This window comes from Ovis canadensis, chromosome 6 (genome assembly GCF_042477335.2).
Source record: "Ovis canadensis isolate MfBH-ARS-UI-01 breed Bighorn chromosome 6, ARS-UI_OviCan_v2, whole genome shotgun sequence".
Classification (NCBI taxonomy): Eukaryota; Metazoa; Chordata; class Mammalia; order Artiodactyla; family Bovidae; genus Ovis; species Ovis canadensis.
Genome location: NC_091250.1, coordinates 84,296,149 through 84,319,692, shown reverse-complemented (window position 1 = coordinate 84,319,692; position 23,544 = coordinate 84,296,149). Strand labels below are relative to the sequence as shown.

The 23,544-nt window shown below is 41.3% G+C and overlaps 1 protein-coding gene across 1 annotated transcript in view; it reads right to left on the bottom strand.

Annotated features, from left to right (window-relative positions):
• Positions 1–23,544, bottom strand: part of SPATA18 (spermatogenesis associated 18) — a 48,158-nt gene that overhangs the window by 6,935 nt on the left and 17,679 nt on the right. The window contains exons 4-10 of the mRNA XM_069593091.1: positions 20,750–20,856; positions 14,566–14,661; positions 12,156–12,401; positions 10,194–10,518; positions 8,473–8,631; positions 6,108–6,283; positions 2,358–2,481 (exon numbers count right to left, since the gene is read on the bottom strand). Coding sequence (XP_069449192.1) covers positions 2,358–2,481; positions 6,108–6,283; positions 8,473–8,631; positions 10,194–10,518; positions 12,156–12,401; positions 14,566–14,661; positions 20,750–20,856 — 1,233 coding nt within the window. The remainder of the gene's footprint in view (positions 1–2,357; positions 2,482–6,107; positions 6,284–8,472; positions 8,632–10,193; positions 10,519–12,155; positions 12,402–14,565; positions 14,662–20,749; positions 20,857–23,544) is intronic.

Below are 23,544 nucleotides of genomic sequence, written 5' to 3'. Positions count from 1 at the left end.
AAATACCTTGACTTAGATCAGGTGGAGAGAGACTTCTGCTCTGCTAGGCAGGCCTATGCCCATGCACAGCAGGAAAAAGTTATAGAAGAAAGAGAGCTCCGTCCCAATTCCCAAGAAGTGCCTTGAGTATGAAGTCTCTCAGGGGAGAGCTGTTAGGGGAAGCACACTGAATGAAACCACCCACCCTGGCCAGGCACCAGAGTAACCATTTGCATGAGTTGTTTTATGATAGGAGGTCCTCGTAAGGAACATGGAACTAATAAGCCACCACCAAATGGAAGAGTTCGGGAAAGGTCAAAAGGAGACATCACATGTCCAACCACCTCCCAGAATCCTTCTTTCTGGCATCCATCTTGGCTGAACAAGGCTTGCACCACCAGGAAGAACTCTGAGTCAGAATGATTGGCTAAAGACAACCCGTAAACTAATCCTATCACCATAAAACCCGAGACTGTGAGCCACGTGGCAGAGCTGTTCTCCTGGGTTCCCTTACCCTACTGCTCTCCACCCGGGTGCCCTTTCCCAATAAAATCTCTTGCTTTGTCAACACACGGGTCTCCTCGGACAATTCATTTCTGAGTGTTAGACGAAAGCCCAGTTTCAGGCCCTGGAAGGGGTCCCCCTTCCTGCAACAGAACTTTGTTTTGATGCAGAAGCTGTTAGAAATTACGTTCAAGTTTCCAAGTGATGGAGAATGAAAGCTCCATGTGGGCACTCCACAGAGTGCTTGGGTCATAAATAACTACCAAATAAAATGAATTAATGAATGAGAGCATGAGTGAATCACCACTGTGGACCTTCTATCCTCTAACTAAATAAATCAAGGCTCAGAAAAGAAAACTCTATTTCCTATAATGAGATTTTACTAGCCAAAGTCTTCTTATCAGATCCTTTCATCCAACCCTTTCCTTTTCTGCTTTTGATTTTAGGGTATTTTCTTTAAGTTTGGGAGTTTCAACTTGGGTAAATACTGATGGTGCACTTAAGAAGAGAGACAAAGGAAGTTAAAAGGCAATTGCTATTTGATGTAGAACATAGAAATAGTGGCTATTTCCTTTCCTCCCCTTCCAAACTATACTGCAGACAGTCTACATTAAGAGTTTCTTAACAGAGGGTGATTGTTTAAAGGGCAAAAGCACATTTTACGATCTCACTTCATGTGAGCATGTGCAGTTCTCAAGTCAATACAACCAACTTCTACAGCCTCAGCTTTCATAGCACAGAAGAGTTCACTGAGATACTATTTGTTCTAGCGAGATGTTTAAGCTGCAAAAACCCTTAAGTTCTTTCAAAATATACTACTATGCTTCTCACACTCTGCATGTGACAAGCTGCCATGAAACACTTCCTGTCTTCTCCAAGTCAAAGAGAACAGGAACTGAGACCACTCAGATGGTGGCTTTGCTCTGGACCCAGGAGCTTCTCTCCAGAATTCACTTACCTCCTTCTAGGAAGGGCAGGGTAAAACTCCATAATGGGAAACGTGCAGAATATCCAAGCATCCACCGCAACCAGTTCCAACACCCAATCCCCACCTTAACACACACATGTTCACACACTTGCATACCTAAGATTCCACTTTGAAGGCTTTCCAATTATTTGACATGTCCAAAGCATTCTACAACTGATGTGTATAGGAAACTGATTGGCTACTCTCTCCCCACCTCCTCTGCCCTCTTTTTCTCCATCCCTCCCCTCCTTACACATCATACGAAGGAGAGAAAAACAGGATACATTCCAAACAGGACATAGTTCCAAACAGAGAGCTATCAATAAAAATTTGACCGTGTTCTGAAAGTTAATCAATCACTTTTAAATGCTTAGAATTATAGAAAGCCTCCAACAGGTGAGCTCAAAGGCTTTGCCTTTATAATAGCATAGTATTTATAAGATGAAGAAGGCAACTAGGACCAATTCTATATTATAAAGAGGCTTCCCAGGTGGCTCAGTGGTAAAGAATGACTTGCCAAGGCAGGAAACGTGGGTTCAATCCCTGGGTCGGGAAGATCCCCTGGAGGAGGAAATGGCAACCACTCCAGTATTCTTGCCTGGGATGTCCCAGAGGAGCCTGGTGGGCCATGGGGTGGTAAAGAGTCAGACACAACTTAGCAACTAAACCACCTCCATCTTACAAATAAAGCAATAGACAAAGAAATGACTGCCAGGAAATTCTGAAGACTCATGAGTTAAAGAAAAGAATCTGTTTTTTCACAACCAGTCCCATTCCTCTCCTTTGTATGAAATCTTATCAAACAACCCTTATGAACTTCTTTTATACAATCTTTGGGTTTATAAATGTTCTCGAACTTGTGAATCAAACACTTGGGATGAATTGTCACTATACAAGGCCACCGTACAAAAGCCCCTCTCCTGGTGACAGCTTCTCCTTTCATGATGACACAGTCATTCTCCATGAGAGCAGGCCACACATGATAGAAGACCAAGGGAGCCGTGAAGTCAGAGTCATAGCTTCGACGGTACCTGTTATGAAGACATAAAAGAACGAGAAAGAGAGGTTAAGCAGTTACGTAACCTAACGGGAGGGACGGATCATCAGTGTAAAATTTTCATCTTTTATTCTGCTCAAACCTGGATAAATATAGATCCTGATTCTATTATTAAAGAGACAGTTGTGGGCTCCTAGAATAGGAACCAGTTATAATAAGGACCCAACATGAGCTCACCAAGAAAAAGTCATGTCATAGAGAACAGACTGGGGTTGCCATGAGGGAGGAGGTTGGGGGAGGGGTGGACCGGGAGGCTGCTGTTAGCAGATGCAAACTCGTACATTTAGATGGATAAACAAGGTGTCCTGCTGTATAGCACAAGGAACTATATTCAACACCCTATGATAAACCATCTGAAAAGGAATATTTTTTAAAAATGTATATATATGTATAACTGAATCACTGTGCTGTACAGCAGAAATTAACACAACATTGTGGAAGTCCAATGTGCCATCCATTGAACAATGGAGCAACCCTAACACAACATTGCAAATCAACTATATTTCAATTTTTAAAAATTGACAATAACAACAACAACAACAACAAAAAGCTCAAGTCATGTCAGACTAATCTTGTTCCTTCTCAGGATTACAAGAATTGTAATTCAGCGAAATGCTAGAGATGGAGAGCGTCTGAAGTTCCATACGCCACCTACAAGATTTCTCATGTTATCTTTGTGGACAAAACAAGAAAAATATAGGTGGATGATTAACTTAAGTAGGTGGATTAGACACTGGTTCAATAATCATATCCAAAATGGGTAGTTAATGAGTCAACGAGAATGAAGGTGCCCAGGGCTTGCTCTCTCTCTCTCTTTCTCTCTCTCTCTCTTTCAATCCTGGGGTAAGTCAATATGTTCATCAATGACTCCCATGAAATACAGGAAAAATGTTCAAAGGTGGGGAGTGGGTAGGGAAAAAGAAACAGATGACTGTATCAATAAAACAGTTCAAGAGGTTGGAACTATAATAAGCTAAATCTACTAAGATAACAACATAATGTGGACACATATGAGGTCCTGCAGTTGAGTCTAAAAAGCATGTAACTGGATTCAGGAGGGGAGGGGACATATGTATACCTACGACTGAATCATGTTGATGTATGGCAGAAACCAACACAATATTGTAAAGCAATTATCCTCCAATTAAAAATAAATAAATTTTTAACAAATAAAAAGCATGTAACTGCACAGATGATTGGCTCAATCCCAGTAAAAGTAAAAAAAAAAAAATCAGGTTTTAGTTGAACTCAAAATGAGCCAACAGTGTTCTATGGCTGGAAAAAAGGAAAAGAAAAGCTACTATAAATTAGAGGACTTAATAGAGGATAAAAATGTTGTTAGCCCCTCTAGTCTGATCAGTTCAAACTTGGGGTTTACATTCAATGTGGACTACTTTTTAAAATTTGCATTTACTTTTAATTGGAGGATAATTGCTTTACTATATTGGTTTGATTTCTGCCATCAACATGAATTAGCCATGGGTGTACATATGTCCCCTCCCTCGAGTCTCCCTCCTACCTCCCACCCTTTCCCACCCCTCTAGGTTGTTACATAGCCCCAGTTTGAGCCTCATTTTCCTTGAGTCATACGGCAAATTTCCACTGGCTCTCTATTTTCCATATGGTAGTACATATGCTTCCATGCTACTCTCTCCACCCATCTCATCCGCTCCTTCCTCCCCCCGCTCTTGTCCGTAAGTCTGTCCTTTATGTCTGCATCTCCACTGCTGCCCTGCAAATAGTTTCATCAGCGCCACCTTTCTAGATTCCATATACATGCCTTAGTGTATGGTGCTTGCTTTTCTTTTTCTGACTTACTTCACTGTATAACAGGCTCTAGATTCATCCACCTCTTTAGAACTGACTCAAATGTGTTCCTTTTTATGACTGAGCAATATTCCATTGTATATATGTAAGCGTGGACACTTTTTTTTTTTAAGGAATACTCAGACAAGTATTGACAACTATGGAGCACAGACCAAGAGAACCAGTCTAAATGTGAGGTCTCAAAAATCCCTTCAAATGAAAAAAATCTAAAACCATGAGGCTGGAGAAGGATGAGTAATTAATTTCAAATGTGTGAAAGGCTATCAAGGTAAGAATAAAAAGAAATAAACAAGAAAAGGTTTAGTCTTGTTCTGTAAAACCCTAGGGTACAGCCAAATAAATTCAGTCATTATTAGGAACTCCAATTTGAGCTCACAGCCATCCAGAACAGGCCAGAGTGCCCCAAGAGACAGCATGTTACAGCAGGTATGTACGTAAGCAGCAGGCCTACCAGAAGTCTGTGAAATGAGCAGATTCCATAGACTGAAATGGGTGAATACTCTCAGTAGTTAGTTAGGCAGAGGATCTGAATGGACAGTTTTCTGAAGAAGATATACAGATGGCCAACAGATATATGGGAAGATGTTCAACACCATTAATCACAGAGAAATCAAAATCACAATGAGCTATCACCTCACACCTGTTAGAAGAGTTGTTATCAAAAAGATAAGAAGTGCTGGCAAGGATGTGGAAAAAAAGGGAACCCTTGTGCCCTATTGATGGGAATGTAAATTGGTATAGCCATTACGAAAAACTGGATGGAGGTTTCTCAAAAAATTAAAAACAATTACCATATGATCCAGGAATTCCACTTCTAGATATTTATCCAAAGAAAACTAAACTCTAACTTGAAAAGATATATGCATCCCCATGTTCACTGCAGCATTATTTACAATAGCCAAGATGGACACTTAAGTGTTCATTGATGGATTAATGGTTAAAGAAGTTGGCGTATATATACAATGGTATACTATTTAGCTATAAAAAAAATAATGAAATCTTGCCAATTGAGACAACATGGATGGACCTAGAAGGCACTATGAAATAAGTCAGACAGAGAAAGACAAATATCATGCAATCTTACTTATATGTGGAATCTAAAACAAACAAATAAAAACCAAGCTCACAGATACAAAGAACAGATTAGTGGTTGTCAGAGGTGGGGGGTGTACAAAATGGGTTAGAGACGTCAAAAGGTACAAACTTTCAGTTACAAAATAAGTCATGCAGATGTATAATTGTTAACAATATAATCATACTGTACTGCAAATTTGAAAGTTGCTTAGAGAATAGATCTTAAACAAACTTTTGTAACTATGTATGGTGACAGATGTTAAGTAGACTTTTCATGGTAATCATTTCACAACATATACAAATATAGAATCATGTTGTAGACATGAAACTAATATAACATTAAATGTCAATTATACCTTGATAAAAATTTTTAGACAATAAAAAGTAATTCATGTTTGTATTTATATAGCACTTTTCTTTTAAAGTGTTCCAGAGTCCAGTCCTTAGTTCTCCCCAAAACCAATATACTCAATGGAAATCATAAGGTCTCCTCTGAATCACATTTGACCGAGAAGGAAAATGACCCCAGGAGAGGGGCCCACTCTGTAGTACAGAGAAGTATATGGCAGGGCTTGGAAATCAGGCAATGTCTGTTGATTTCCCCACCCAGAGTTCTTTTCCCTAAATTGTTCCCAGGAAATAAAGACAATATCATTTATTTATAAAGAATCCCTTAGCTTCTGCTTCTATGTCTCTTACTTGCAATCATTAAAAATTTCTCCATCTGCCCCAAATGCAATATCTAGGGGTGGTTCTAAAGTCTGCATTGCAAAGGCGATGCAACATATCTCCTGGATGAAGTTACTGAGGAGGCAAAAGTCAACTTCAGGAGGGAATGAAATCTTGGGATTGACGTTCATGGCTCGGATCACATCCTGAAAAACAAAAAGGTGGCATCATCTTGTTACCAGCCTGTGAACGATGCACTGACAGTCCCTAAGGGTGTTATGACTGATGGGAGGTGGGAAAGGGGCACATGAGTGAAAATAAGGAAAACTAGAAAAGGAGTGCACGTGCTGAAAGGAGGAAGACTCCTTAACAGAGGAGGAGGAGAGATGACAGAGGACAAATGGCATACTAAAGGCCAAGGAAGTCTTCCCAGAAAACTAAAGTAAAAACTCTTAATAGCTTTTGTTTATTATTTCCTATTATTTTTCTATTCTGGGCAAGTTATATGACTACCAGCACAGAACTCTGCCTTGCTCATAGTCTGTAATAATACCAAGTATAATCATTCAGGCTCAGTCGTGTCCGACTCTTTGTGACCCCGTGGACTGTAGCCCACCAGGCTCCTCTGTCCATGAGATTCTCCAGGCAAGAATGCTGGAGTGGGTTGCCGTTTCCTTCTCCAGGGGATCTTCCCGACCCAGGGATCGAACCCGGGTCTCCTGCTTTAACCTCTGAGCCACCAGGGAAGCCCCTTGTTCATAATCTATAATAATACCAATTATAATCATTCAGGCTCAGTCACTCAGTCATGTCTGACTCTTTGAGACCCATGGACTGTGGCCTGCCATGGGATTTTTCAGGCAAGAATACTGGAGTGGGTTCCCATTTCCTCCTCCAGGGGAACTTCCTGACCCAGGGATAAAACCCACAACTCCCGCATTGGCAGGCAGAGTCTGCCGCTGAGCCACCTGGGAAGCCCAACACTTATAATCTTGCTCTTACTGAGAGTTTTTTTTTTGCTAAGAAAATTACCTGCTTCCTTTTATTTAATCCTCTCACAAACTCTGTGGGGTCATGACCATTGTTGTCCCCATTTAAGGATTAGAAAATCTAAGTACAGAAAAGTTAAGTAAATGTGCAAGGTCACACAGCTAGTAAGTGGCAGAGCCAAGATGCACATCCATAACTATCTTTCCCAAAATCATTGTTCTTAAGTACTATGATATTCTGTCTCCCAACCTTAAGGGCTTGTCTGAAGAACAGAACTACGAAGCTCAAAATAGTTTCCCCATAAAATGTCCAAGAAAGAAACAGCCAATAATGACTGGTTCTATAAAGTACATTGGTTGCTGCTCATTCCTGCTCTTTCATTACGTAGAACTGAGAGAGTCAATCCTTAGGCAGGTTGATAAAAAGTCTGGGGCTCCCGAGGAAGGAACAAAGGTTCTAAGGCTCTCAAGGAGGAGAAAAGGACAAACATTTTTTTCTACATTGCTTTGTCTTAGTCAATATAACAATGTATCTTGCTCAAGGATATGTTTCTCCTTAACAAGAACCTTCTGACTAATCTTGTTATAAAACCTGTATCCTGTGGGAGTGGGTCTGGTTCAGTTCAGTTCAGTTCAGTTCAATCGCTCAGTCGTGTCCGACTCCTTGCGACTCAATGGACTGCAGCATGCCAGGCTTCCGTGTCCATCAACAACTCTTGGAGCTTACTCAAACTCATGTCCATTGAGTCAGTGATGCCATCCAACCATCTCATCCTCTGTCATCCCCTTCTTCTCCTGCCCTCAATCTTTCCCAGCATCAGGGTCTTTTCAGATGAGTCAGTTTTTCTCATCCGGTGGCCAAAGTATTGGAGTTTCAGCTTCAGAATTAGTCCTTCCAATGAATATTCAGGACTGATTTCCTTTAGGATGGACTGGTTGGTCTCTGCAGTCCAAGGGACTCTCAAGAGTCTTTCTTCTCCAACACCACAGTTCAAAAGCATCAATTCTTCGGCACTCAGCTTTCTTTATAGTCCAACTCTCACATCCATACATAACAACTGGAAAACCCAATTTAAGATGTATGTTGTGGGAGTGGGTCTAATAAAAGTATATAAGGCCTCTCTAAGACTAGGGAGGAGGGCACTCTCCATCCCCCTCTGACGTCTATGTCAGAAGCTTTCTCTGTCCATTTTCATACCTTAATAAAACTCTGCTACACAAAAGTTCTTGAGTGATCAAGCCTGGTCCCTGGTCCTGAAGTTAAATCTTCTTCAGAGATCACAAATTGGACATTATTCACCATAAGCTATCAGAAGTGATAGTAGGCACTGGATGGATTTCTGAGTTATTAGTATTCAATGCAGCAGCTGTAGCAAACCAGTCCCCAAAAAAGACCCAACACTTACATTAACACTGCTTTGGGAATCATATAGATCAAGATGACAGATGATATAATCCGAGACAGCATCCTCAAAGTCATTTGACCCTGCACAAGATGGTGTCAGTGATTTCCTCACACGGATCTTGAAGTGTCTGAATGCCATTTTGGCCACATGGAACGCCTCCTGCACATAAAATACAGCCAATGTATTTGGTGGGAGGAGAGGAGTAAAGAGGTCCAAAGCAAGGAACAAGGAAAGAATACCCCCAAAAAAATTCAGCATCATATTGGACTTCTGAAAACTAAATCCAGCAGTCAAAAGTATTTTTAATCTGGGGAAAAATACACAACTAAATTTTGGAAAGTGTATAAATACAGGTTGTATCCATCATCTATTAGATTACCTATATTCACTAATTTCAGGACAGTTGACCATTGTTCTGATAACCCTGATTTCAAGAAGCAGGACAAGGCAAGCATTCAAGGAAATAAAATCACCTGTGGTTACATAAATACTTGAAGTATGCCAGTTGATGCTTTGTCCCCACAGCATGATCATATTACTTGTCAAGAAATAAGAGAAAATTATCAACCTAGTGGTCATGTCATACATAGATACATATTGAGCATCTGGCATGTTTCCTGGCAGATATTAATTCAAAAAATATTTATTTAATATCTGTTATATAGCAGGCATAGGAAAACCTCAATCATGCATGAAAGATATGGCCTCTACAATTACAGAACTTTAACAAATCAGTACGTGATTTTTAACTATATAACCCAGGGGTTGGCAAACTTTTTTTCTGTAAGAAGCCAGATGGTAGGCATTTTAGGCTTTGTGAGTCCAAATGTTTTTGTCACTATTTTTTTTTAAACAATCCTTTAAAATGTAAGAGTATTCTTGTATAATAGCTCCTGGGTGGTATTTCTCTTAAAATTACAGGCCAGAACCAGATACGGCCCAGGGGTCATAGTTTGCTGACTCCTAATATATAATAAACATAGGATAAAATTCAAAAGATTCTGATAATTCTCCCCTTACATCAATATTTTGTTTTGTAATATTTAATTGTTCTCATAACAGGCTCTTAGTATCTCAATATGGTACCCATAGAACTGAAGATTATATAAGCACTCCTTAATTTTCCATATTCAAATAGCTGTTATATTAGCAATTTCAGTAACTGCTCTTCATTAAATAAACAAGAGTTAACATATTCAGAGCCTTTTGATTTTTCTAAGAATGGAAGATAACCAATCAAATGTTTGTTCTTGTTTAGCCACTAAGTTGTGTCCAACTCTTTCGCAACCCCATGGGCTGTAGCCCTCCAGGCTCCTCTGTGCATGGGATTTCCCAGGCGAGAATACTGGAGCGGGCTGCCGTTTCCTTCTCCAGGGGATCCTCCCCTACCCAGAGACTAAACCTGCATTGGCAGGTTTACCAGTGAACCACCAGGGAAGCCCATAAGAAAAGGTTCTTAGTGTGAAAAATAATTCATTGCAAATATTTGTAATAGGTGCATGGAAGGAAAGTAAGAAGGAAGGAGAGAAAAAGAAAAAACAGGAGAAGAGAGGAAAGAGGAAAGAGGAAAGGAGGGAGGGAGGAAACAGAAGCCCACTCTCCTCCAGTGACCTCAGGCCCTACGAGTCTTCGTGCGTGTCCTGTTGAGGTTACCCAGGTTTTCCCGCCCGCTTTGCTCAGGAACCACGGAAGCGCAGCGACCCGTCGCGAGCCTCACGTACCACAGTCGCGATGTAGATGATCCGCTGCACCGTCTCGGCTTTGTCGATGCAGCGCCGCAGCAGGCACTGCGCATCCAGGCGGCCCTGGGAATAAGCATCGCTGAACCGGGACAGCAGGGCGGCTTTGCGCGCCACGCTGGACAGTTTGGCGCGATTCGGAGACGGGGTTCTAGCCTTGGCAGAGGAGGGGCTGGCGGATCTGCTTCGGCTGTGACTGTGGCTGCGGCTGTGGCTGCGGCTGTGGCTGCGGCTGTGGCTGTGGCTGCGGCTGTGGCTGTGGCTGCGGCTGCAAGGGGCAGGACTAGGAGATCGGCTCCTGGCGGACCTGTGGGTGAGCAAGAATCAGGCAGGGAAGTGCTCCGATTTCCTCCTCCCTTCTGTTCCTACACTCCAGCTGCTTCTCTCCCCATAAACCAGAAGCCACCAGCGGCAGAGGCAAGGAGAGCAGCTCCCTGTGAGAGGCACTGTGTCTCCTCAAAGGAAAGACAGTACTCTATATTTACCTGATGCATTAGAATTTATAACTCACTTTCACTCACTCAGCACATCAGTTTACCCTCCAAACAGCCAGGTAAGGTCAGCATTGATTGCTGGCCATTTTACAGATGAGGAGGTTTGAGGCTCATAAATGCTAGGAGGGCTGTCCTAGAGACACACAGCTAGCAAAAGCCAGAGTTAAAGAAGTCAAATTTCTTACCCCGACCTTGGGCGACTGACACATCACGGATCTTTCTGGTATAAAATGAGATAAACAGACTGAACAATGGGAAAGAAAATGTGCTCTCCTTCTATAACAATGAAACCATTTGCAGTCATGCCTCCTCTCCAGATCCTCCATTTTCACCTACATAATTTGTGCCCTATTTTAGGTTGGTGGTGGGGGTTGGAAGAATATGGGGAGGTACTTGGGGAATCGAAAAGCATTGTGTCAGTGAAAGGTATTATATATTGCTACCAAGTACATAATAAATGATCAGACTAGCTAATCCTAAGGGAAAGTTTTGTAGAAGCAACTATGGGGCAAAAGGTAGTGCAAAGCAGCCTCTCTGAAGGTGGAAGGTGGAGGTGGGGGGGGGGAACCCTCATTTATAGTGTTTGCCAATTTCCATAGTGCAACAAGCACTCTCACCATAGGCAATTTCAAACTATTCATGTGATGTCACTGAACCTGGAGTTAGGTAGAAATGCACAGAATCGGTCCCCAGGAGCTAGTACAAGCTGGTACCTGCACCACACTGATGGAGCGATTCCCAAAAATGAAAGATTAAGGTGACATTTAAGGAAATGGAGGGCTGGAGTAGGCGTGGCTTTGACGTTAGCCTGAATCTGGGCACACTGTGGGGCCGGCAGGGAAGAGGGAAGTGTTAGAGAGCACAAGAAAAGGCAGACAAACATGCTGCTTTGACCTCACTTAACGCTGAATGTCCTGTCTTAACACTTTATCCATCAGTAGAAGGCAATTTCACATTCCCTTACCTACACACTCCATCTGACAAAGTGAGATGTAAAAAGGAAATGCCTGGCAGTAAAGCGACAGTGGGTCATCTCTGGAGAGAGGACTCCTAGGACTCAGAGATCCTCCTGATCATGAACAGTGTTTCAACACAGGTATCAAGTGTTTCAACATGAGTACTGCCTTTTGCATTATAGGCACTCAAATCTGGTTTCAAGCCACAAACGTTCCTTTGCACATCTCAGTTCCATTCCATAAGCTTCGGTGTCAGTCCGAAATTAATTAGTGCCCAAGTATTGTAAATCCAGGAGGTATTTTCTCTCTGGAAAGGAGCAGTTAGAGAAACCAGCCCTCTACAGTTCAAAATTTTCCATACTGTTGGGGTTTGGGTTCAGGATATCATTTTACTTTTGTGTGTGTGTTTTTTTTTTCCTTTACCGAGCCAGGCTTTGATCACTAACTTGGCAAAAAGGGGCTTAAATGAAAAGATCTGTGAGAGTTTGTCAGACCTTCCTTGGAGTACAGATTTTTCAGCAGACAGAACAGCTATCTCATCCTTCAGTGTTCGGAGCTGTTTCTCATAATCGCACACGGCTTCTGCGTTCCGCTGGTTTGCGCATCGCCTGTCCAGGTCAGAGACCCGCTGCTCTGAGCCCCGCAGCTCCACTCTCCTACGCTCGGAGCCCCGCTTCTCTGATCTCCTACGATCTGAGTTTCTGTGGCGAGAGTCTTCCTGGGCTTGAAGAGATTTAAGCCTGAACAGAAACAAAGGTTTGAAAGAAAAGAGAGAGAGGTAGAGATGGAGGAAAGGTGATAAACTGCAATTGGCATACTTAATGAGGCTACTCTATTTAGTGTGTCGTTATTGCCTTGGAAACTCATGGAAATAGGAACAAGAACAAATTAACAGAATTGCCAGGGTCAGGGAACCACACTGTGTCTACAGCTTGCATGGGAAAGCTCCTGAAGAAAGGATAGATGTGCAAATTTTCTAGCCAAAGCTGTGGGCAGAGTCATGAAATCCTTGCAGAGGTTTCACTGCACAAAACTCTGGAAGCAAGTGACCTCCAAAACCTACTCCAGAAGCTGGTCAAGACATGATCTATTCTCACTAGTGCTTCAGAATGTGGGGGGCTGGGGGTGGAGAAACTTCACTGGAAATTGAATAACATCCACAACAGTAAGCAGATGTGTGGACCTATAAAAATAATGTACTACGGAAAGGAGAAAAGCTTTAGAAATAAAATGGGCATCCTCATTACATACAAAGAGGTGTTTCTCCCCAGTATGATGGGTTTCTCCCCATCATACTGGGGAGAAAACGTCATAAGAAGAAAACATGGTGTGATGAAAATGACAATGGTGTTAGAAGAAAAGGGAAGGGGTAAGATTAAGAAGGATACAGAGGAGCTGAAAATGCAGTAGCAGAATTAAACGCTGCCCTAGAAACAGTGAAGAACAGAGTAGGTGCTACAAGAATTGCTGAGTAATAGGAGATAAAGAATTTGAGAAGCTTTATCAGCTAGAAAAATAAGAGATTGAGATGATGATGAGAGGGGAGTTAGAAGTGGAAAACAGAGCAGTGCTCCAAGCTAAAATTTATGGATGTTCCTTAAGAAATCAGAACAATTGGAACATGTATGAAGACAGTAGAAATGTGTATATATGTATTTTACTACAACTGCTCTTTTGGGGGAAAAAAAATCAAAGTTAAGATTTTTAAAAGTATAACCTTAAAGGATCAGTGTTTATTTTCCCCCAGAAAAATTTCTTTATCTTTAAAGACTAACAATCTGAAATTTAAACTAAGATTTGCCACAAAAAATTATTTCTAATGTTGAAAATTGGCATCAAAGTAAATATTTAATATTAGGGAAATACTCAAATGAGGAAATATGATGGATCTATTTAAAACTAAGCTCCGCTTTATTTTTTCTTAGTAATAGAGAAAAATATTAAATGATAAAATGGGGTCCACAACTGTATACTCATATTTTGTTGTCTTTATTTTTAATGAACTAATTGGAAGAAATATCCAATGGTGACAGTGAACTGGCTCTGGAATTATGAGAGCTTCTTGGTTCCTTTCTACTATGTTTTGAAGATTTTCTATAGTAGATAGGCAAATAGATAGGGAAACAATGGAAAACAGTGACAGATTTTACTTTCCTGGGCTCCAAAATCACTGCAGATGGTGACTGCAGCCATGAAATTAAAAGACACTTGCTCCTTGGAAGAAAAGCTATGACCAACCTAGACAGCATACTAAAAAGCAGAGACACTGCCAACAAAGGTCCATCTAGTCAAAGCTACAGTTTTTCCAGTAGTCATGTATGGATGTGAGAGTTGGACTATAAAGAAAGCTGAGCACCAAAGAATTGATGCTTCTGAACTATGGTGTTGGAGAAAACTCTTGAGAGTCCCTTGGACTGCAAAGAGATCAAACCAGTCAATCCTAAAGGAAATCAGTCCTGAATATTCATTGGAAGGACTGATGCTGAAGCTGAAACTTCCCTTGGCCATCTGATGCAAAGAACTGACTCATTTGAAAAGACACTGATGCTGGGAAAGACTGAAGGCAGGAGGAAAAGGGGACAACAGAGGATGAGATAGTTGGATGGCATCACCGACTCAATGGACATGAGTTTGAGTAAGCTCCAGGAGTTGGCGATGGACAGGGAGGCCTGGCATGCTGTGGTTCACAGGATCACAAAGAGCTGGACACTACTGAGCGACTGAACTGAACTGAACCAAACTGACTGCTTTTGTAATAAGAAAAGTATATAAAATATTAATAAAAACATTGCTGCCTCTCCTCTTTGTAGACAGATTCTTTTGTATTGTCATGGAACACCAAGAAAGCTAAATTCAAAGATTAATTAGCAGCCTGCAATAATCCTGTCATTTTTTTTTTCTTACTGCTTTTTTAGCTGATTTATTTCCTCCTCTGCAGCCAAAAGGGATATGGCAGATCTGTTCTTGGGTTCTTCAAGAGTCTTTTCAGTCTCAGCCATACTGTAAGAGAAATCAGTAACTAAAGACAGACTTTCCAAATCTGGCAGACTTTTTAAATTGAGGCATAGTTTCTCTTGGGAACTTTTGCCATATGCTATAAATTCAACATAAACAAGAACAAATTATAAGACATCTGCATTCAATCAGATGATCTTAAAAATATTATGGCACACTGCTATGCAAAAACATGCTAGCATCTTTCCTCAATGTCAAACTCAAAGAAATTTCAGTGCTACTACCCCTACAAGACTACATAATAGTTACTGATATTAGAATGGAAAGTACAAAGAAACTTGTTCAATCTCTTCATCTCACCCTCCTAATTCATCTTCTCTAATTATACCAAATCCCCAGTTTGCTTCTCTCTATAAAATCTCCATTTTTCTGTAATATATTAATACCTATTCTTATTACTTTGCACTGTAGCATTGTATTTGACTTAATTTTCCTGGGCTTACTAAATATAAAAAAATTATTTGCCGACCTATAAAGAGAGTCTTCCACAATTACACTCAACTACCAATTATCTCACGTGTTCCTGCCTCTGACTTCCACCACTATATTGAGGACAATTTTCCTGCATTTTCAACCTAGTTTGGTCATTGTTAGTTTCAAAGACTCCTCTCATTGTAGGCAAATCACAATAAATCATACTATTTCGTTAGGTCTAAATTAAATGACATGAGAATGCGATGGATGCCACTGGACAAGGACCAGTGGTTCTCAGTGAAGCTGTCCTAGTACAGAAAGAGATCATATCAGAGGTTTCCAGACATCTCTGACCCTACATCCCTGGAACACCCTGTCTCTTGCATCACAGTAGTTCTGAGAATAAGAGATTGCAACTGCTATCCAAACTTACATCAGTATTCCCCCTTACACTCGGACGGAAGAATGGAAGGTTAAACTCTGGCCTCCCCTCTACAGTGAGGCAGGCTGAGAAATAATGGGCTAGCTAGATTCCTATCAAGTCCCCACTGGTCCCAGGCAATGAGGAAACAGAAGACGTGGTGTGAGTTTCCCCAAATCCCATCTTATATCCGTCTCCTCCAACAAACACCCACTCATCCATAAATACTTATTCAAAGGCCATGTCTAACTCGGGCAAAGTTTGTCTCCCCTTCTGAGCTCCTCCCATAGTTGTTCAAGTCTATAATCTCATTACAAACAAACTGTGAACTATTGAGAGGGAAAGAGTCTATTGTATTGATCTCTTAATCCCTAGCATGTAAAACAGTGCCTGTCATATAGTAGATTAAAAAAACAAAAAAAACTGAAGGAGTGAAACAATGAAATGCCTAAAGTCTAAACTAAAACCAAAGTGGCAATAACTTCATAATAGAGATGTCGGCAGTTGAAAGGAAATTACTATGATTTAATTTAAATGTGAACATGTTATAGATTTTTTTAAGTATATATGGGAAAATGAACACTTTTACCAAGAGAAAATTGTGGAATATTAAAAGAAGAAAATAGACCAAGAAAGGGGGAAGAGTATGAACAGTAATCATTTTTCATTTGTTTTGTTTTGCTTTTTGTCTCAAGACAAGGCATAGGGAGAGAGGGTGGGGGAGAAAGGATTAGAAGCTTAGGGTTAGCAGATGCAAACTATTGTATATAGAACTGATAAACAACAAGGTCTTACTGTGTAGCACAGGGATTTATAGTCAATATTCTGTGATTAACCATAATGGAAAAGAGTATGTTATTGAACGTGTATATATATATATGAATGTATAGCTGAATCACATTGCTATACAGCAGAAACTAACACAACACTGTAGATCAACTATACTTCAATTTTTAAAAAAAGACCTGGCACACGTGTATGAGCTAATATACATATGAACAAAAGGGGCAAGAGGGCTAACTTGGCCCCCTTGGGTGATATACAGAAAGAATAAAGGGGGTGCATTCATGTGACAAGCATTGTTTTAAACAGGCTAACATATTTACTTTTCATTATAGATTTATTCACTCATTGAGCAAATTATTGAGAATTTATTATGTGCCAGCACGATGGTGGGTGTTGGATATACAAGTGTGAGACTAGTGATACAGGATGGTAACCCTCTGGAGCTTCCAATGTACTGAATCATAAATATGCAAGCAAATTTTTCAAAGTTTCAACTTGCGGTAAAGATAATCGTTGAAAGTGAAAAGTGAGAGAGAAAGGAAAGACTGTTCAGTGTAGAGTGGTCACAGACACTGAGAAAAGTCACATTTAAGCTGAGACCTGGAAGACAATAAAAAGCTAGTCTTGCAAAGAACCAGCAGAAGACTTCTGCTTTTCTGAAGGGACACAGGCAAGGCCTCGAGGTGAGGAAGCAGAGGGAAGACTGGATGAGGGGAGCCTGGCATGAGATGAGGGTGGAGCAAGAGGTAGGGTCAGATCACACAGGGCTGGGAGAGCTCTGAGGAGGAATTTAGAATTTTTTTTCTAAGTACAAAAAGGGGTGACTAAGAGGCTTTAAAGCTCAACATTCAGAAAACTAAGATCATGGCATCTGGTCCCATCACTCCATGGGAAATAGATGGGGAAACAGTGGAAACAGTGTCAGACTGTATTTTTTGGGGCTCCAAAAGCACTGCAAATGGTGATTGCAGCCATGAAATTAAAAGACACTTACTCCTTGGAAGGAAAGTTATGACCAACCTAGATAGCATATTCAAAAGCAGAGACATTACTTTGCCAACAAAGGCCCGTCTAGTCAAGGCTATGGTTTTTCAGTGGTCATGTATGGATGTGAGAGTTGGACTGTGAAGAAAGCTGAGCACCAAAGAATTGATGCTTTTGAAGTGTGGTGTTGGAGAAGACTCTTGAGAGTCCCTTGGACTGCAAGGAGATCCAACCAGTCCATTCTGAAGGAGATCAGTCCTGGGTGTTCTTTGGAGGGAATGATGCTGAAGCTGAAACTCCAGTACTTTGGCCACCTCATGCGAAGAGTTGACTCATTGGAAAAGACTCTGATGCTGGGAGGGATTGGGGGCAGGAGGAGAAGGGGACGACAGAGGATGAGATGGCTGGATGGCATCACTGTCTCGATGGACGTGAGTCTGACTGAATTCCGGGAGTTCATGATGGACAGGGAGGCCTGGTGTGCTGTGATTCATGAGGTCACAAAGAGTCGGACACGACTGAGCGACTGAACTGAACTGAACTGAAGAGGCTTTAAGCTGGACATGGGGGAGTTACTTGCTATAATAAAAATATATTTCTATTTCCTGTGTGGAAGCTGGATGGTAGTAGAGCAAGAACAGACCCAGGGAAGCCGGGTGGAAGGCAGCTGAGGTGAGAGCTTACAGAGGTTTGACTGAGAGCAGCAGTAGTAGTATAGAAAGGACAATGTGCAGGAGGTGTTTAGGAGGTAGATTCCACTGGATCCTCTAATAGATTGGACACAGGAAATGAGAACAGGTGAGGTTTCTAACCAGAGTCCCAGCATAAAATCTAGTGGTCTTCCCTTGTCTAGGGCTCATCAAACCTGGACAGACCTGTCCCCATTCTATTGGAATTGGCTCCTTTGGAACTGAGTCACACCCAAACTGGACTCCGCAAGGTTAGACCTGGGAACCTCCTTGGATGGGCCTTTCATTCCACAGTAGATAGCATCCTGGATTTAGAGACAAGGAAGCAGAGTAGTGGAGGAGAGAGCTGGCTAACATTAAACCTGGGTGAACAGTCTCCATCATTTCTGATGCCTTAAGAAATAGAATATGAACCACAAATGGGTTAAACCAAAACAAAAATAGGAAATTTAGGGGAAAAAACAAGCACTTTACTGTGTGCAGCTTTCAAATGGGGGAGGGGAGTGTACACACAGATAGAGTATAAGTACAAATGATAAAGTAAACAGGGCAAAAAAGGCCTATGAAAGGGTACATGGGTGTTTTTAGTACTATTCTTGTAAATTTTCTGTATTTGACATTATTTCCAGATAAACGCTTTAAAAAAAAAATCCATGCAGTCATAGCTTTTGGTCCATGATACCTCTTATGGGTAACTACACAGGTATGGTGACAAGAGAGGGAGGTAGGAATTCCTGGCTCCTGTGGGTGCTGCCTGAAGTCGAGAACCGGAAAGGTCACAAAGATTTGCCTCGTAACCAGAGGCAGCAGCAGAAGCCATCGAATGCCCCAGGAAACCTGACCAACAAGCCACAACTCAGCATCCATCAGCACAAGACTCTAGGGTCCAGGCAGAACCAAGGCAGCAAGAAGCCAGAGGGAAGTACAAGACCCAAAGCCCCTCTCCTCCAGCACCAAGAGAGTGCAAAAGCATCCCTCCACCCCTAGACAGCCATCTAAGGAAGGAGGAGGACAGTGAGACCCCTTGAAAGGGCAAACACAGCCCCTAACAGAAGTCCGACCTTGGAATTAACTGAAGATTTACACAAAAAGAAGTACGATAAACCAGAAAAGAAGTGGCAGGGTTAAGGCTCCTCCTTACCCCTCTCCAAATCAGTTGACATTAGTTGAATTAAGTCATAGAGATTCAGAGGAATTTACCCATTGTGCACATTACGTTTGTAAATTTTGACTGCTGCAGCTATAAAACTGCTGACAATGGCTCCAATTGGAAAAATAAGTGAGTGTGTGGGGAGGTAACTCTGTGTGTGTGTGTGTGTGTGTGTGTGTGTGTGTGTGAAAGGAAAAATATCTAGAGTAAAATATGCAAAAATGTTAATGCTGCTAAGTCGCTTCAGTCGTGTCCAACTCTGTGCGACCCCATAGACGGCAGCCCACTAGGCTCCTCTGTCCCTGGGATTCTCCAGGCAAGAACACTGGAGTGGGTTGCCATTTCCTTCTCCAATGCATGAAAGTGAAAAGTGAAAGTGAAAGTTGCTCAGTCGAGCCTGACTCTTAGCAAGCCCATGGACTGCAGCCTACCAGGCTCCTCTGTCCATGGGATTTTCCAGGCAGGAGTACTGGAGTGGGTTGCCATTGCCTTCTCCGAAAAATGTTAATAGGCATAAACTAATAGGTGAATATCACCTTTGTACTTTTATTATATGCATCTTGAGAAGGAAATGTGTATAACTTTTATAATTGGGCAAAACTAAATCAATCGATCAATAGAGATGTTTTCCTTAGAAGGAAATCTCAGCAGAGAACAAGGCAGAATGCCACATGGTATTTCATCATAAGTCCTGTGTAGTGTGTTAGTCGCTCAGTAGTGTCCGACTCTTTGCAACCCCATGAACTGTAGCCCGCCAGCCTCCTCTTGTCCATGGGATTCTCCAGGCAAGAATACTGGAGTGGATTGCCATTCCCTTCTCCAGAGTATCTTCCAGACCAGGGATCGAACCCAGGTCTTCTGCATTGTAGGCAGATTCTTTATTCTTCCATAAGCCCTAACTAGTGACAAAAGAATCCTTTGCTGCCCTCTGCAGGTCAGCCATGGAGCAATGCTGCGGTGGGAGAAACACCTTATTGATGGATTTTTTCAGATAAGTTGAAAGCAGTTGCATCACATTTGTCTATCTCCCTCAAGTACAAACCCAAAGTTTGCAATTTTCATTGCAGTGATTCCTTGAGCTTACTACCCTGGCTTTGCACATAGCATACATCTGACGTCCATTATTGCCTGACATTACTTAACTTTTTCAAATTACAACTTTTGTATCTCAAAATTATTCCAAAATTTTGAATGCTTCTTAGTCAGGAATACATAGACCTTACATGACAGATAGATGAAGATGCTTCATTTTACTTTTTCTCTTTCTCTTATCTTTTCTCTTTACCTGATCTTTCATGCTTTTCCTGTCTGCGTCTTTTCTTATTTTCCTTCCCAAAGGTAGATTTGCATGTTACAATCTTTCTTTTTTATAAATATGGACTGATAGTGGGCCTATGAAGAAGGAGGAACCTCGGGAATGGAGCCAAGGGAACCAGAGTCTTAGGGATCATAACATAGAAATCCTATCTCCATATTCAAAGACACTGACTCCCCACTCAAACACATAAACACATCATGTTACATATTTGCAAATATCTACATTTTACATGAGCTAATATTTTCCTTTTAAACTTAAATATTAAGAATAAGCAATTCTTTTTGAAAGAAGATAACTTGCATTCCTCTTACTCGTCTTGAACCTGGTTGAGTTGATTACGAGTTGCACTCAAATCAGCATCTAATTGTTGTATGTCCCGAGTACCAGACTCCTTATGTCTGTCCTTATCGAAGGTGTCCTGGAATGATTAAAAAAAAAAAATCAAAACAGAGTCTGAAAACATGAAGCCACATGGACAGCAAAAACATTACTCTGGACAAAAGAAGTCAAGCAAGCCCAAAGGGCATGTAATGTATTGTTTCATTTTCGTGAAGTTTCCGTGCAGGCATAATTAACCTAGAGTGATAAAAATCCAAAGTGTGATTGCCCTAAGGGCAGAGGGAGGGGACTGGGAAGTGGCACAAGGGAATGAGCTGAAGGAATGGAAATGTTTTGCATCTCAATAGGGATGTGAGTTACAAGGACATATCCATTTGTCAAAATTCATCAACCTACGGTTTTCACTGCAGGTAAGTGATACCTCAGATTTTTTAAAAAGACACCGAAATACCATTCTACATCTTTACACCCAGAATAACATCTACAGGGGGTAAAAATCTAACAGACATTTTTTTTCCCCGTGTACAAACTTTCTTTAATGAAAACTGACATCTTACAGAGCACTTCCTACATGTAAGTTGTTTCCCATGCTTATCACGTTTAACTCTAACAATGACCCTGTTACATAAGCAAAAGCATTGTTCCCATTTAGCAACTGAGGAAACCGAGACCTAATAGGTTGGATAATCTACCTAGGGGCTTAGAAGGTGGACAAGGATTCTGTCAAGTGATCTCTAAGCAGGAATCCTTCAGCCACTACCTCATAAGGCCCTCTTGCTTAGAACACAGCTATGGTGGTCTTAGAATACAGCTTGGTCTTAGAACAGGTCTTAGAACACAGCTATGGTCTTAGAACACAGCCTGATCTAAGTGGTTCATCTTATGAAAGAAATTTATATGAATCCAAAAAACATTGAAAATCAAGGTTACCAATGTTTTGCTTATCCAGACATAGTGATAACCGTGCCTTACCAGCGGTCCCCACCCTTTTTGGCTCCAGCGACCAGTTTCATGGAAGACAATTTTCCCATGGACCCTGGGGTGGGGGATGGTTTCAGGATGATTCAAGTGCATTACATTTATCGTGCATTTTATTTCTATTATTATTATATCAATTCCACCTCAGATCATCAGGCATTAGATCCTGGAGGTTGGGGGCCCCTGCTTTGAGCAAAGTTATGTGTTCTCTTTTCAGTTTGGTCCTCAACTATTAAAACACTACCACTGCTGCGTGGAAACCACCGATATATCAGCCACAAATGATGACACTCTCTTGATCAGTCTACCAGGATTGAGTTTTCTTATCTGGGAAGTTTCCAATTAGGTAATTCATTTTATTTTGCTTTTTCAGAATACTGAGCTGCCCCCCTTTTATTGATCCCTTTCTCTAATGACTCACCTCCTCTTCCCCATGATACCCTGTCAGGGTAACTAACTTGTCTTTTTCTTTTAATTTATTTATTTTAATTGGAGGCTACTTACTTTACAATATTGTAGTGGTTTTGCCATACATTGACATGAATCAGCCATAGGTGTACATGTGTTCCTCATCCTGAGCCCCCCCTCCCACCTCCCTTTCCATCCCATCCCTCTGGGTCATCCCAGTGCACCAGCCCTGAGCACCCTGAATCATGCATCGAACCTGGACTGGTGGTCTGTTTCACATATGATAATATCCACGTTTCAATGCTATTCTCTCAAATCATCCCACCCTCTCCCTCTCCCACAGAGTCCAAAGGACTGTTCTATACATCTGTGTCTCTTTTGCTGTCTTGCATATAGGGTTATCGTTACCATCTTTCTAAATTCCATATATATGCATTAGTATACTGTATTGGTGTTTTTCTTTCTGGCTTACTTCACTCTGTATAATAGGCTCCAGTTTCATCCACCTCATTAGAACTGATTCAAATGTATTCTTTTTTTAATGGCTGAGTAATATTCCATTGTGTATATGTACCACAGCTTTCTTATCCATTCATCTGCTGATGGACATCTAGGTTGCTTCTATGTCCTGGCTATTGTAAACAGTGCTGCAATGAACATTGGGGTACATGTGTCTCTTTCAATTCTGGTTTCCTCAGTGTGTATGCCCAGCACTGGGATTGCTGGGTCATAAGGCAGTTCTATTTCCAGCTTTTTAAGGAACCTCCAACACTGTTCTCCATAGTGGCTATACTAGTTTGCATTCCCACCAACAGTGTAAGAGAGTTCCCTTTTCCCCACACCCTCTCCAGCATTTATTGCTTGTAGACTTTTGGATAGCAGCCATTCTGACCAGCATGAAATGGTACCTCATTGTGGTTTTGATTTGCATTTCTCTGATAATGAGTGATGTTGAGCATCTTTTAATGTGTTTGTTAGCCATCTGTATGTCTTCTTTGGAGAAATGTCTGTTTAGTTCTTTGGCTCATTTTTTGATTGGGTCGTTTATTTTTCTGGAATTGAGCTGCAGAAGTTGCTTGTTTATTTTTGAGATAACTTGTCATTTAAAAGTTACTATTTAATGCCTAGAGTGGGTACATCAATGTCCCAAATACAAACCATCACCAGGCCCTTTTCATCCTGAGGAAGCAGAGGCTCCTTGAGTTGCTTGAAGCCATACCACCAGGAAGTAGGCAAGGCTGAGATTTTAATGCTGATCTGTCTTAAGAGAAAACTCAATCCATTATGCCACATACTATGATAAATAGAAACTCACCTTTCCAACCCATGTCTCAGTTCCCTAACTAGAACCGAGCCCCTCACTAGGTAAAAAGCCTTATCT